Source organism: Hyperolius riggenbachi, chromosome 1, assembly GCF_040937935.1.
Source record: "Hyperolius riggenbachi isolate aHypRig1 chromosome 1, aHypRig1.pri, whole genome shotgun sequence".
Taxonomy (NCBI): domain Eukaryota; kingdom Metazoa; phylum Chordata; class Amphibia; order Anura; family Hyperoliidae; genus Hyperolius; species Hyperolius riggenbachi.
Window position 1 is genome coordinate 225,343,221 of NC_090646.1, and position 14,165 is coordinate 225,357,385.

At 44.5% G+C, this 14,165-nt stretch overlaps 1 protein-coding gene across 1 annotated transcript in view; it reads left to right on the forward strand.

The window, feature by feature from the left end:
- ENPEP (glutamyl aminopeptidase) overlaps positions 1 to 14,165 on the forward strand; it is a 121,667-nt gene that overhangs the window by 97,082 nt on the left and 10,420 nt on the right. The window contains exons 15-16 of the mRNA XM_068278792.1: positions 1,489 to 1,562; positions 5,925 to 6,026. Coding sequence (XP_068134893.1) covers positions 1,489 to 1,562; positions 5,925 to 6,026 — 176 coding nt within the window. The remainder of the gene's footprint in view (positions 1 to 1,488; positions 1,563 to 5,924; positions 6,027 to 14,165) is intronic.

Consider the following 14,165-nt stretch of genomic DNA (forward strand, 5'->3'; position numbering starts at 1 on the left):
AGAAACCAGGAGAAATTCCAGAGAGATAAGGGGTTCTTAGTTCCCATTAAAAGACCACTTTTCATGAAAAATTTTAAAATACAAAAAATATGTGTACATGTAAGGGTGGCTATACATATATTGATTTTCTCATTCAATTCCGTTTGACTAAAAATCGATCGAAAGCGTTGATTGGACAGGATGGAAAATTTAAAATGGGGGTGGGACAAGAGCATTGGCAGATTGATGGCCTATAGCTTTGCACTGCATCGAACAGTGCCACTCTGCAGTTCAATTGATTTTTCAATAGATTCCCTGCTGGAATCTATTGGAAATTGGTGTGCAGTGTATAGTAGGAATCGATTCCTTCTGAATCCATTATTTTCAGAAAGGAATCAATCCTTTTGGAACATTGGGTGGAAATCTAGAAGTGTATGGCCAGCTTAAGATGCGCATTTGTATCAGAGTAAAACGCATCTTACAGTAGGTAATAAAAATCTGACAGATCTGACCTATTTGGGCAAGTCCATCACCTAGGACCGATGGTGACAAGCTGGATCATGATTGACAGCTAGCAGGACAGGGCTAAAGGTGACAGATTGGGGCTGTGATTGACTTCTGCCAAGACAGGTGCCAGGCTAGTGACCTGAATTAAAACTGGCGCACAAGGCCTAAGGTGACAGGCAAGGTCTGGACTGACAGTCGGGCAGGACAAGGATGGGTATATCAGGTTGGTCGTAGGCAGAATCAGAGAGCAAGGGACATTGAGATTGCACTACACAGAGGGGGTTTATGTAGCTTTGCAGCACAAACAGCTGTGACCATGGTCTAAATTCTGCATTCGCACCAATTTTCTGGCCATGTCCTTCTCTCTACCTTGGTCACTAGCTGTATCAAGCACGCCCCTGGGGAACATACTGTCAGAGACGCTAGATGATGCCTAGGCTTGGAGCATGGCCAGAAAGCCAGAGTTGTTGGGTAGGGTGCAGCTGTAGTACCTGAGCAGGATGGTAAGTATGATGATATGTGCCAAACTCTGACAGTGCTAACAACACCACCATGAAAAAACAACATGGTAGGGACGCTGCATCCTTCTTTGTCAACGTTGTTTTGGATTGTACATTACCTCAAACAGAAATTGATCTCCAGTCAAAAGCTTAATGGAACACCATTTTCCTTCAAAAGCAAAAAGCTTACTCTTATATATTTTATGTTAGCCAGTAAATGGTATCATCCGGATTAAAAACTTTTTGCTTTTACTGATGGCTAACACAGTACAATATTCTACTGGATTTTCTTTCATGCAGCATGTATGGGAGTCGATGGCTAGTGACTGGAGTTCTAAATGTTATATTTGGAATCAAACCTAATAAAAATAGCAACTGAATGAACTGATTTTGGAACATTAAATAAGTATTACATTGGCAAATCTTGCTAAAACGATTTGAAATTACATTATCAATAAAGTATGTTACAGACCAAACCCTTAACAATTCTGTATTATTTTAGGCATATTGGCGGAAACAAGTAAAACCAATTTCAGACCAGCTTGGTTGGAATGATACTGGCTCTGATATACAAAAGTAAGTATGAACACACATGTTTCTGACACATTAATACATGGTATACATATCTTATGGCGGCTGATTCACAAGGCTTTTCTGTTGAATTATCTCACCCTATGTATTAACTCCCAATTTATCTCTCTTTAAATGACCTAACTCATGATTTATCTTTCCTTATCTTTTTATCTCATAATTTATCTCTCTTTATGGATCTCTTGAATTAGCTCTCCTTACAGTTAAGATGAAAAATAAGTTGGTTTTGTGAATCATCCTCATTGACAGAGAAGTGCTACAACACACTAAAATTACTGAGTTGAAAATGAGATGAACATGATCAGTAGTGAATTTTAAAGAGGACATCTGTACACAGATAAATTTATAGACACATAATTGGGAATTTACAGTATCTTCCTGTGTATAAATGCTTATTACCTTTAATTTAGGCAGATGCAACTCTTTTTTTAATTATATCCTGAATTCTTGATTTGCCTGAGCAGCTATTTTGAATTGGTACAGTATCTTTTGCACTGGTGAGGACCTGCATAATCAGTGTTTTTTTTTTGTTTTGTTTTTTTTTGTTTTTTTAAGGTCTGTATAGGTTTTTTCTAACACTCATGGGAAGTGCAGCCTTGTGTCCAACATAGAGTTGGCAGAGGAGACTGCATCAAACCTAGTTTCATGTTGAGTGATGAGGCTGTCAAGAACCTAAATCATCACCCACAGGGTTTTGAGAGGAACACGTAGCTTTTTTATAAAGAGGAGAGGGTGTAAGAGGAGTTAAATGCTATATTCCACAGAGAGAAGGAAGAACCTATATTTGTAGTGATGATTATAAAAATGTGGTGGGCTGGGTCAGGTGATCTGCTCTTTCCCTTGGCAATGAAAAGCAACGGGATGTAGCCTGCCAGAAGCCAGGTACTCTCAACATATACTGCTCAAAAAAAATTAAAGGAACACTTTGAAAACACATCAGATCTCAATCTGAAGAAAATGATGCCGAATATCTACACTGATATGAACTGGTTAATTTGTTAGGAATGAAAGGATGCCATATTGTTTGCTGGAAATGAAAAGTATCAACCTATAGAGGGTTGAATTTAAAAGTAAAAAAATTATACGGCGGACGATTCAATTTTGCTGAAATATCATTGCAGCAAATCAAAATTGTACTCAGCAGTTTGTATGGCATCTAGATGATTGTAGGCATGCCTGACAACGTCAGGGTATGCGCCTAGTGAAATGAATGGTGTCCTGAGGTAGCCGCTCTCATATTTGGACCAGGGCATCACTGAGCAGCTTACACAGTGTGAGATTCAACCTTTAGCTGTCTAATAGATTGAGACCTAATATCCCACAGGTGTTGTAGTGGATTTTGGGAAGGAGTGCACAGGGGCAAGACAACTGTATCAATTCCTCCAGGAACTACTTGCATGTTCTCACCACATGACCCCAGACATTTACGTGTACCAAGGGGAACTTAGCACCCACTTCACCAGCATAGAGTCTGACAGGGGGTCCAAGGATTACATTCTGATAATGAATGGCAGTTAAGGAGCTATTGGTCAGCCTATAGAGCCTTGTGTGGCCCTCCATTAATATGCCTTTACAGATCATCACTGACCCACCACCATGCTGGTCATGCTGAACAATGTTTTAGGCAGCATAATGTTGTCTACTGCTTTCCCAGACTCTTTCACATCTGACATGTATGCTCAGGGTGAACTTGCTCTCTGAAAAGCACAGGTGCAAGTTATGGATCTACCAATTCTAGTATTCTATAAATGCTAATCTAGCGCCATGGAGCTGGGTAGTGAGCACAAGGCCCGCTAGAGGACGCAGGGCCCTAAGGTCACTCTAATGAAGTCTGTTTCTGATTGTTTGAGAGTAAGACATGTAAGCCATTGGCCTGCTGGAGGTAATTTTGTAGGGCAGTTCTAATTCTCTTCCTGTTAGTGAGTTAAGTATCTTCTTTGACATTTTCCAGCTTTCCTGGAAGAACTGCAGGTGTTCTGGAATTTCCTCCATGAGGCTGTGCTGGGAGGTACAGAAACCTTCTGGCAATTGCACTTATTGATATACCATGCTGGAGGAGTTAGGTCCAGGTATCACGTCATGCCACCAGAGGAGTTGAGGAGGAAAAAATGATTATTTCTTGGTCATACAACTTAACACCCAAATTAATTTTACCCCCTTTTCTTCTCACAAATAGAGCTTTCATTTGGTGGTATTTGATTGCTGCTGGGTTTTTGGTTTTTTTTGTGTATTTTTTTTTTTATTAAAAAAACAAGTTTGCTTTCCTAAAAGAGAAAGAATTTGCGATAATTCAGGTTGGAGTGAGCTTGAGATGTCTCCCAGAGCAACACTGCTGAATATATGCAAATTAACCATTGTACCCTTAGAAGCTAAACACACCTCCAGAACCGCTGGAATGCAATGATGTTTCAGCTTGTTAATTTGTACAGAGCCATAATAATCCAACATGCATACAGACTGTTTCGGATTGTTTGATCCTCATCAGTGCATGGCATGGATTAATTTGGCTCTATGGAGTAGGGCTTGTGAATCCGAGAGGCACAGACTAACCAGCAAGCTCATGGTGACCCAGAACTCATTGGGGTGTGTAAGGGACTACAATGGTCCTAAAAGCCCCCTTACTAAGATGTTAAGAAAAACAAAAGTTTGCTTTCCTAAAACAAAGAATTTGCGATAATTCAGGTTGGAGTGAGCTTGAGATGTCTCCCAGAGCAACACTGCTGAATATATGCAAATTTTCCATTGTACCCTAAAGGTGGCCATACACTGGTCGATGTGCCATTAGATCGACCAGCTGACAGATCCCTGTCTAATCGAATCTGATCAGATAGGGATCGTATGGCTGCCTTTACTGCAAACAGATTGTGAATCGATTTCAGCCTGAAACCGATCACAATCTGTTCAGCTGCTCCTGCCGCCTGTCCCCCCCCCCCCCCCCCCGTATACATTACCTGAGGCTGGCTCCCGGGCGTCTTCTCCGCACTGCACCGCACCGCTGTTCTTGCTCCATCCCGGCGCTTCCTGTGTTACTCCGTGACCAGGAAGTTCAAATAGAGCGCCCTCTATTTCAACTTCCTGGTCACCGGAGTGACACAGGAAGTATAAGCGTACACTGGGACATGCGGAAATGCGGTGCAGCGAGGAGAAGAGGACCCCGGAGCCAGCTTCAGGTAATGTATACATGCTCGGATCGGGCCCGAATCGTACGCCGCAAGCGACGCGCTCCTACCGCCGGGCGATCGAGGGTAATTTCCCGCACGGCGCGATCGACGGACCGATCCGATTTCGGGAGGGAATCGGATCGGCGGGTGCGTTTAGCGCAAGCGATTGGCAGCAGATTCGATCCCAGGATCGGATCTGCTGTCGAAACGGCCGTGAATCGAGCCAGTGTATGGCCTGCTTTAGAAGCTAAACACACCTCCAGAACCGCTGGAATGCAATGATGTGTCAGCTTGTTAATTTGTACAGAGCCATAATAATCCAACATGCATACAGACTGTTTCTGGTTGTTTGATCCTCATCAGTGCATGGCATGGATTGTAGTCCCTTACACACTCCAATGAGTTCTGGGTCACCATGAGCTTGCTGGTTAGTCTGTGCCTTTTTTATTAAAAAAAAGTGTTTTGTTTTGTTTTTGTTTCTTGTAAAAATATTTTTTTCTTGTATCCCCCCACCCAATTTGGCCCCAGACTCTCCCCCCCCCCCCAATCCCTAAATTGGCCCTAGACTATGCTACATGCACTACACAATACATACATAGGCATTAGGCTATTGCAGGGATTAGATTGTGAGCCCCTCCAAGGGACAGTTAAGTAACAATACTATACTCTGTACAGCGCTGCATAAGATGACAGCACTATATAAATGCTTTTATCATTATAAGTAGAAAAAAAAAGCCTGCCAGCGCTGATCGGCAGCTGGCAGGCTGATCATTGGGGCCCGCTGTTTACAGTGACGGGAGCTCGTGCTCTTGTTCCTCACAAGTTGACGCCATATGGCATCACTGAGACCTGACAGAGACGCTCTCCCGCTGCCAATCTGCTTTAGGCGGACAGGAAGTGGTTAAAAAGTACTCCTTACATTTTTAGAGCAGTTTACTTATTACAAGAACTACAGCTCTGTAATGCACAAAACTGCATTGCTAACTGATGCAAATGTACATTGCATGTATTAAAAAAAAGGCTGCTCAACTGAGGCTTTGAGGTGTTGGTAAGCTTTATTTCTAAAAAAAAGTTTTAACTTGAATCTAATCAGATGATGGTCACAAATATGGTTTTTTTTTTAATGAGCTTGGTGTTCCTCCTTAATACCAGGTGAAACCTGTTAACCAGTTGAGTTCTTTTTTAGGCTTCTTCGACCTCTAGTTTTGGGACTTGCTTGCAAGATGGAAGACCCTGAGGCCTTGAGCAATGCTTTCAATCGTTTCCAGGAATGGAAAACAGGAACCAGGTATGTTGAAAGTATTTAAGAAATATATTCATATGACACTTCAATAAAGTTGGTGAAGTATCTTCAGCATGTGCTGATATTTGTTTGTTTGTACCCAAGAAGCTGTGACAAAATTGTCGAGTCAACATTTTTTTTTAAAGGACAACCAAGGTGACATGTGACATGAGATAGACATGTGTATGTACACTGCCAAGCACACAAATAACTAGACCATTATTTTTTTTTTTTTCTCTGCCTGAAAGAGTTAAACATCAGGTATGGAAGTGACAGTTTCTGACCCAGTCGGACTGGGTCAGACTATAGCATAACACTCACTGATGAGTAATTACAGCCACAAAACACTTTTTTCCTGTCAGTAAATGGCTTCTGAGAGCAGGAAAGAGATAAAAGGGGTCAATAATTCATAGATTTGAGCTCTAGCATACTTCAGCGAAGGTGTAATTGAGCAGAGATAATGAAACAGTAAAAACTAGATTCAAATATAAAATAAAACTGTAGGATATCTTAGGTCATTTTTAGGAGGAGCTGGATGGATACAATTGTTTTTCTCATCAGTTTATTTTCACCTCGGATGTCCTCAGGGGTCTAGCCCTGGGAAAAGAAGTGAGTGGACTCAGGTGGAGAACCTCTGCAGCGCGCCAAAAAATGGGCGTGGTCAAGCACACCGTGGGCGTGGTCATGGGTGGGGCCAAATATACATGACCTTAGCAGTGATGTAAAAGGTCTGCCAAGGAAGTTTGAGCTCTGCCGTAGTGTATCCCCCAAAAATTGATGTAATCTGACAGCATTTCACCAAAAAGACTCATAATCTGGTAGAAGTTCCTCCAAAATACAGATAATATGGAAGTGGTTCCCCCAAAATAGACAATGTGGCAGCAGCAGTTCCACCAACATACACATAATTTGGAAGCAGTTCCCCAAAATACGCGAAACCTGGCAGCGGATCACCCAAAATACACGTAACACCCAAAAGACATATAATCTGGCAGTAGTGGTCCCCCAAACATACACAATCTGGCAGCAGTTCCCCAAAATACACGTAATCTGGCAGCAGCCGTTCCCCTAACATACACACAATCTGGCAGCTGTTCCCCAAAATACATAACAGCGATTCCACAAAAATGCAGATAATCTGACAGCAGTTCCCCCAAAATAGGTACCCCCAGGTAGCCAGGTCTATAGGTGTCCCCAGTATAAGTAGCCATGAGTATAGTAGTCCCCAGTATATGTAGCCAGAGGTATAGTTGCCTAGTATATGTAGCCAGGGGTATATGTGCCCAGTATATGTAGCCAGTGGGATATGTCCCCAGTATATGTAGCCAGTGGTATATGTCCCCAGTATATGTAGGCAGGGGTATATGTCCCCAGTATATGTAGGCAGGGGTATATGTCCCCAGTATATGTAGGCAGGAGTATATGTGCCCAGTATATATAGGCAGAGGTATATGTGCCCAGTATATGTAGCCAGTGGGATATGTGCCCAGTATATGTAGCCAGTGGTATATGTCCCCAGTATATGTAGGCAGGGGTATATGTCCCCAGTATATGTAGGCAGGGGTATATGTCCCCAGTATATGTAGGCAGGGGTATATGTCCCCAGTATATGTAGGCAGGTGTATATGTCCCCAGTATATGTAGCGAGGGGTATATATGCCCAGTATATGTAGGCAGGGGTATATATGCCCAGTATATGTAGGCAGGTGTATATGTCCCCAGTACAGTGGAGGAAATAATTATTTGACCCCTCACTGATTTTGTAAGTTTGTCCAATGACAAAGAAATGAAGTCTCAGAACAGTATCATTTCAGTGGTAGGTTTATTTTAACAGTGGCAGATAGCACATCAAAAGGAAAATCGAAAAAATAACCTTAAAAGATAGCAACTGATTTGCATTTCATTGAGTGAAATAAGTTTTTCAACCCTCTAACAATAAAAGACTTAATACTTAGTGGAAAAACCCTTGTTTGCAAGCACAGAGGTCAAACGTTTCTTGTAATTGATGACCAAGTTTGCACACATTTTAGGAGGAATGTTGGTCCACTCCTCTTTGCAGATCATCTCTAAATCCCTAAGGTTTCGAGGCTGTCTCTGTGCAACTCTGAGCTTAAGCTCCCTCCATTGGTTTTCTATTGGATTAAGGTCCGGAGACTGACTAGGCCACTCCATGACCTTAATGTGCTTCTTCTTGAGCCACTCCTTTGTGGCCTTTGCTGTATGTTTTGGGTCATTGTCGTGCTGGAACACCCATCCTCGACCCATTTTCAGTTTCCTGGCAGAGGGAAGGAGGTTGTCGTTCAGGATTTCACGATACATGGCTCCGTCCATTTTCCCGTTAATGCGATTAAGTTGTCCTGTGCCCTTAGCAGAAAAAAACACCCCCAAAGCAAAATGTTTCCACCCCCATGCTTGACGGTGGGGACGGTGTTTTGGGGGTCATAGGCAGCATTTTTCTTCCTCCAAACACAGCGAGTTGAGTTAATGCCAAAGAGCTCTATTTTGGTCTCATCAGACCACAGCACCTTCTCCCAGTCACTCACAGAATCATTCAGGTGTTCATTGGCAAACTTCAGACGGGCCTGCACATGTGCCTTCTTGAGCAGGGGGACCTTGCGAGCCCTGCAGGATTTTAATCCATTGCGGTGTAATGTGTTTCCAATGGTTTTCTTGGTGACTGTGGGCCCTGCTAATTTGAGGTCATTCACTAACTCCTCCAGTGTAGTTCTAGGATGCTTTTTCACCTTTCTCAGAACCATTGACACCCCACGAGGTGAGATCTTGCGTGGAGCCCCAGAGCGAGGTCGATTGATGGTCATTTTGTGCTCCTTCCATTTTCGAACAATCGCACCAACAGTTGTCACCTTCTCTCCCAGCTTCTTGCTAATGGTTTTGTAGCCCATTCCAGCCTTGTGCAGGTCTACAATTTTGTCTCTAACATCCTTGGACAGCTCTTTGGTCTTTCCCATGTTGGAGAGTTTGGAGTCTGCTTGATTGATTGATTCTGTGGACAGGTGTCTTTTATACAGGTGACTAGTTAAGACAGGTGTCCTTAATGAGGGTGACTAATTGAGTAGAAGTGTCTAACCACTCTGTGGGAGCCTGAACTCTTAATGGTTGGTAGGGGTTCAAAAGCTTATTTCACTCAATGAAATGCAAATCAGTTGCTATCTTTTATTTAAGGTTATTTTTTCGATTTTCCTTTTGATGTGCTATCTGCCACTGTTAAAATAAACCTACCACTGAAATGATACTGTTCTGAGACTTCATTTCTTTGTCATTGGACAAACTTACAAAATCAGTGAGGGGTCAAATAATTATTTCCTCCACTGTATATGTAGCGAGGGGTATATATGCCCAGTATATGTAGGCAGGGGTATATATGCCCAGTATATGTAGGCAGGTGTATATGTCCCCAGTATATGTAGGCAGGTGTATATGTCCCCAGTATATGTAGGCAGGTGTATATGTCCCCAGTATATGTAGGCAGGTGTATATGTCCCCAGTATATGAAGCGAGGGGTATATATGCCCAGTATATGTAGGCAGGGGTATATGTCCCCAGTATATGTAGGCAGGGGTATATGTCCCCAGTATATGTAGGCAGGTGTATATGTGGCCAGTATATGTAGTCAGGGGTATATGTGCCCAGGTAGTCAGGTGTGCCCCCACCCGGAGGGAGCAGAGCAGGGAAGGCGAGCTATAGGGACAGCGGGGATGGGCGGACATCTCCCCCCCCATCCCTCACCTTTGTGCTCCCCTTCCTGCCTCTCCCCTCCGGCGTTTTTAAGTGTCGGCCCGGCGGCGAAAGGAGGCGGAGACTTACTTCGTTCCAGTCGCATGGGACGCTCCGCTCTGTGTGCGGCTAGAAGACCAGACTAGCCGCACACAGAGCGGAGTGTCCCATGCGACTGGAATGCAGAAAGTCTCCGCCCACTTTCGCCGCCGGCCCGACACTTAAAAACGCTGGAGGGGAGAGGCAGGAAGGGGAGCACAAAGGTGAGGGATGGGGGGGGGGGGAGATGTCCGCCCATCCCCGCTGTCCCCATAGCTTGCCTTTCCTGCTCTGTTCCCCTCCACACAAGCCAGGGTGAACGGCATTCACTTTGAAGAAAAAGTGGGTGGACGCCGTTCACCCGCGTTCACGCAGGACTCGACCCCTGGATGTCCGTTAATGTTTTTCTGTAAACCGAAACTCCCCAAAATATCAATCCTGGGGCCTTGGATATCCCACAAGATTGTTGTTACAAGGAATATGAGACCTTCTTTTCTATTTTATTCTACAAATTTAAAGTGAACCCTGGGTGAAAATAAACTGATGAGATAAACAATTGTATTTATCCTCCTCCTCCTCCTCCTAACAATGCTAAAAATTTAAGCTATCCAATGGTTTTATTTTATATTTAAATATTTACTAAGTAGATTGAATGTTTTGTTGTCTGGGCTGAGATGCAGCCTATTAGGTGTCCCTGAATGAAAATACATGAACTATTGACCTTGTTTTCAATCTCCTTCTGCTCTCAGAAGTTGTATTCTGTCAGAAAAACTTGTATGGCTATAATTTGCTTATCAGTGGTGTTAACTATAATGCCAACAAGCTAATGACAAGACCGAAGCCTAAACATTATCTCTTTCAGGCAGCAAATAAAACAAGTAAAACAGCCTGGTTATTAATATCTTTTGCACTGTACATACACATGTTTATCTCATCATATCACCTGTCGCATCGGGTACACTTTAAGTAGCGTGAAACTATTCCCTATTTCGTTCCACACCTTAATGTTGCACGAGAGCCTGTTCTCAGTTTCATCCCACACTTTTCTGTTGCATGAGAGCTCATTCTCCGTTTCGTTTCACACCTGTATGTTGCATGAGAGCCTATTCTCAGTTTTATCCCACACTTTTATGTTGCATGAGAGCTCATTCTCCGTTTCGTTTCGCACCTTTGTGTTGCATGAGAGCCTATTCTCAGTTTCATCCCACACTTTTCTGTTGCATGAGAGCTCATTCTCCGTTTCGTTTTGCACCTTTATGTTGCATGAGAGCCTATTCTCAGTTTTATCCCACACTTTTATGTTGCATGAGAGCTCATTCTCCGTTTCGTTTCGCACCTTTGTGTTGCATGAGAGCCTATTCTCAGTTTCATCCCACACTTTTATGTTGCATGAGAGCTCATTCTCCGTTTCGTTTTGCACCTTTATGTTGCATGAGAGCCAGGGGTCGAGTCCTGCCTGGACGCGGGTGAACGGCGTCCACCCACTTTTTCTTCAGCGTGGACGCTGTTCACCCTGGCTTGTGTGGAGGGGAGCAGCGCAGAGGAGGAGAGCTATGGGGACAGCGGGGATGGGCGGACATCTCCCCCCCCCCCCCCCATCCCTCACCTTCGTCCTCCCCTCCCTGCCTCTCTCCTCCGGTGTTTTGAAATGTCGGGCCCAGCGGCTAAAGTGGGCGGAGACTTTCCGCCTTCTTCCGGCCGCAAAGGACGCTCCACTCTGTGTGCGGCTAGAAGACCAGACTAGCAACACACAGAGCGGAGCGTCCTTTGCGACTGGAACGCGGTAAGTCTCCGCCCACTTTAGCTGCTGGCCCGACATTTCAAAACACCGGAGGGGAGAGGCAGGAAGGGGAGCACGAAGGTGAGGGAAGGGGGGGGGAGATGTCCGCCCATCCCCGCTGTCCCCATAGCTCTCCTCTGCGCTGCTCCCCTCCTGCTGGGGGCACACCTGGCTACCTGGGCACATATCCCCCTGGCTACATATACTGGACACATATACCCCTGGCTACATATACTGGGCACATATACCCCTGGCTACATATACTGGGCATATATACCCCTGCCTAAATATACTGGACACCTATACCCCTCCCTATATATACTGGGCACATATACCCCTGGCTACATATACTGGGCACATATACCCCTGGCTACATATACTGGGCACATATACCCCTGGTTACATATACTGGGCACATATACCCCTGGCTACATATACTGGGCACATATACCCCTGGCTACATATACTGGGCACATATACCCCTGACTACATATATTGGGCACATATACCCCTGCCTGCATATACAGGGCACATATACCCCTGGCTACATATACTGGGCATATATACCCCTGCCTAAATATACTGGACACATATACCCCTCCCTATATATACTGGGCACATATACCCATGGCTACATATACTGGGCACATATACCCCTGGCTACATATACTGGGCACATATACCCCTGGTTACATATACTGGGCACATATACCCCTCGCTATATATACTGGGCACATATACCCCTGGCTACATATACTGGGCACATATACCCCTGGCTACATATACTGGGCACATATAACCCTGGCTACATATACTGGGCACATATACCCCTGGTTACATATACTGAGCACATATACCCCTGGTTACATATACTGGGCACATATACCCCTGGCTACATATACTGGGCACATATACCCCTGGCTACATATACTGGGCACATATACCCCTGGCTACATATACTGGGGACACCTATAGACCTGGCTACCTGGGGGTACCTATTTTAGGGGAACTGCTGTCAGATTATCTGAATTTTTGTGGAACCGCTGTTATGTATTTTGGGGAGCAGCTGCCAGATTATGTGTATGTTAGGGGAACGGCTGCTGCCAGATTACGTGTATTTTGGGGAACTGCTGCTAGATTGTGTATGTTTGGGGGACCACTACTGCCAGATTATATGTCCTTTGGGTGTTGCGTGTATTTTGGGTGATCCGCTGCCAGGTTTTGCGTATTTTGGGGAACCACTTCCATATTCTCTGTATTTTGGAGGAACTTCTACCAGATTTTGTGTCTTTTTGGTGAAATGCTGTCAGATTACATCTATTTTTGAGGGATACACTACGGCAGAGCTCAAACTTCCTTGGCAGACCTTTTACATCACTGCTAGGGTCATGTATATTTGGCCCCACCCATGACTACGCCCATGGTGTGCTTGACCACGGCCATTTTTGGCGCGCAGCGCGTTCTCCAAGTGAGTCCTATTCTCAGGTTCGTCCCACACCTGTATGTTGCATGAGAACTTATTCTCAGTTTCATTCCACACCATTATGTTGCATGAGAGGCTGTTCACCTCTCCCCTCAAATGGATGGCTAAACCACACAGCAACCGGGTCTCCCCAGCTGGTTGCAGTAAGCTGTTTCTAGTCATCCAAGGTTATTGCAACCAGTTGGGGGTGATCTGCAGTCTGTGTTTGTATGCTTGATTTGCAGATCAATGTCTGATCTGCAGTTTAGTTATGATTAGGCACAAGAATTGGCAATGTCTGTGGTTTTTGTTTTTTACTTTGTCTTTGATCCTGAAGCTGACCATGTCAGGAGTGGTTTTCTGTCTAGTGGTGGCCCGGCAGGCCGTGCAAGTCTAGCATGCTTTTTGGCAAAGCACAGCCTGCTAGAGTTAGGACCAGAGGTCAAACAGAAATGTACTATTATTTATTTCTGTTTGCTTTTTTTAATATGATTTACAAACTGGGAGTATTGCAAGCAGCTGGGGTATCTGGGTGTGTTTGTTTAGGATTTAATTGCCTTCTATTTTTTTTATAGACAAATTAAATGAGGCAACAGTAAAAGTACTCATACATCTAGCAATGCATGGGCTGATCGACCATGAGACAAATCTTTTTGATGTGATCTGATCAGAGCAAAATTTCTTGCCTGCCCAAGTGCCCATACACCACAGACCAATTCCCAATAGATTTCAGCATGAAATCTATCCGGAAGGGGCCTAGTGAAACCTCCTATGATGCCTGCTTTGCTGCCCCCAAATGTAAATTGCCCCCCCTGTGCCTGTGTACCCCCTTGTATATGCACCCCCCCCCCCCCCATGTAAGTCTGCCAGTGCTATGATGACGCCGTGAGAACGGCGAAACATGTAAAGGCCGTGCCTCTATGAGACGCCGTCCCATCCCCGCCTGACACACAGCAGGGACCATTCAAGGTACAGTTCCGCTTTGGCACCCTCACTTGGGACACTTGGGACATTGTGCTGCTCTGTTGCCACATAGGAGATGAGGCCCTACACACTTTAGCCACTACCATCTTTGGACTATATGTTAGTCTCAGTTCCTTGGATTACATCCACACTGTCAGAATACCGG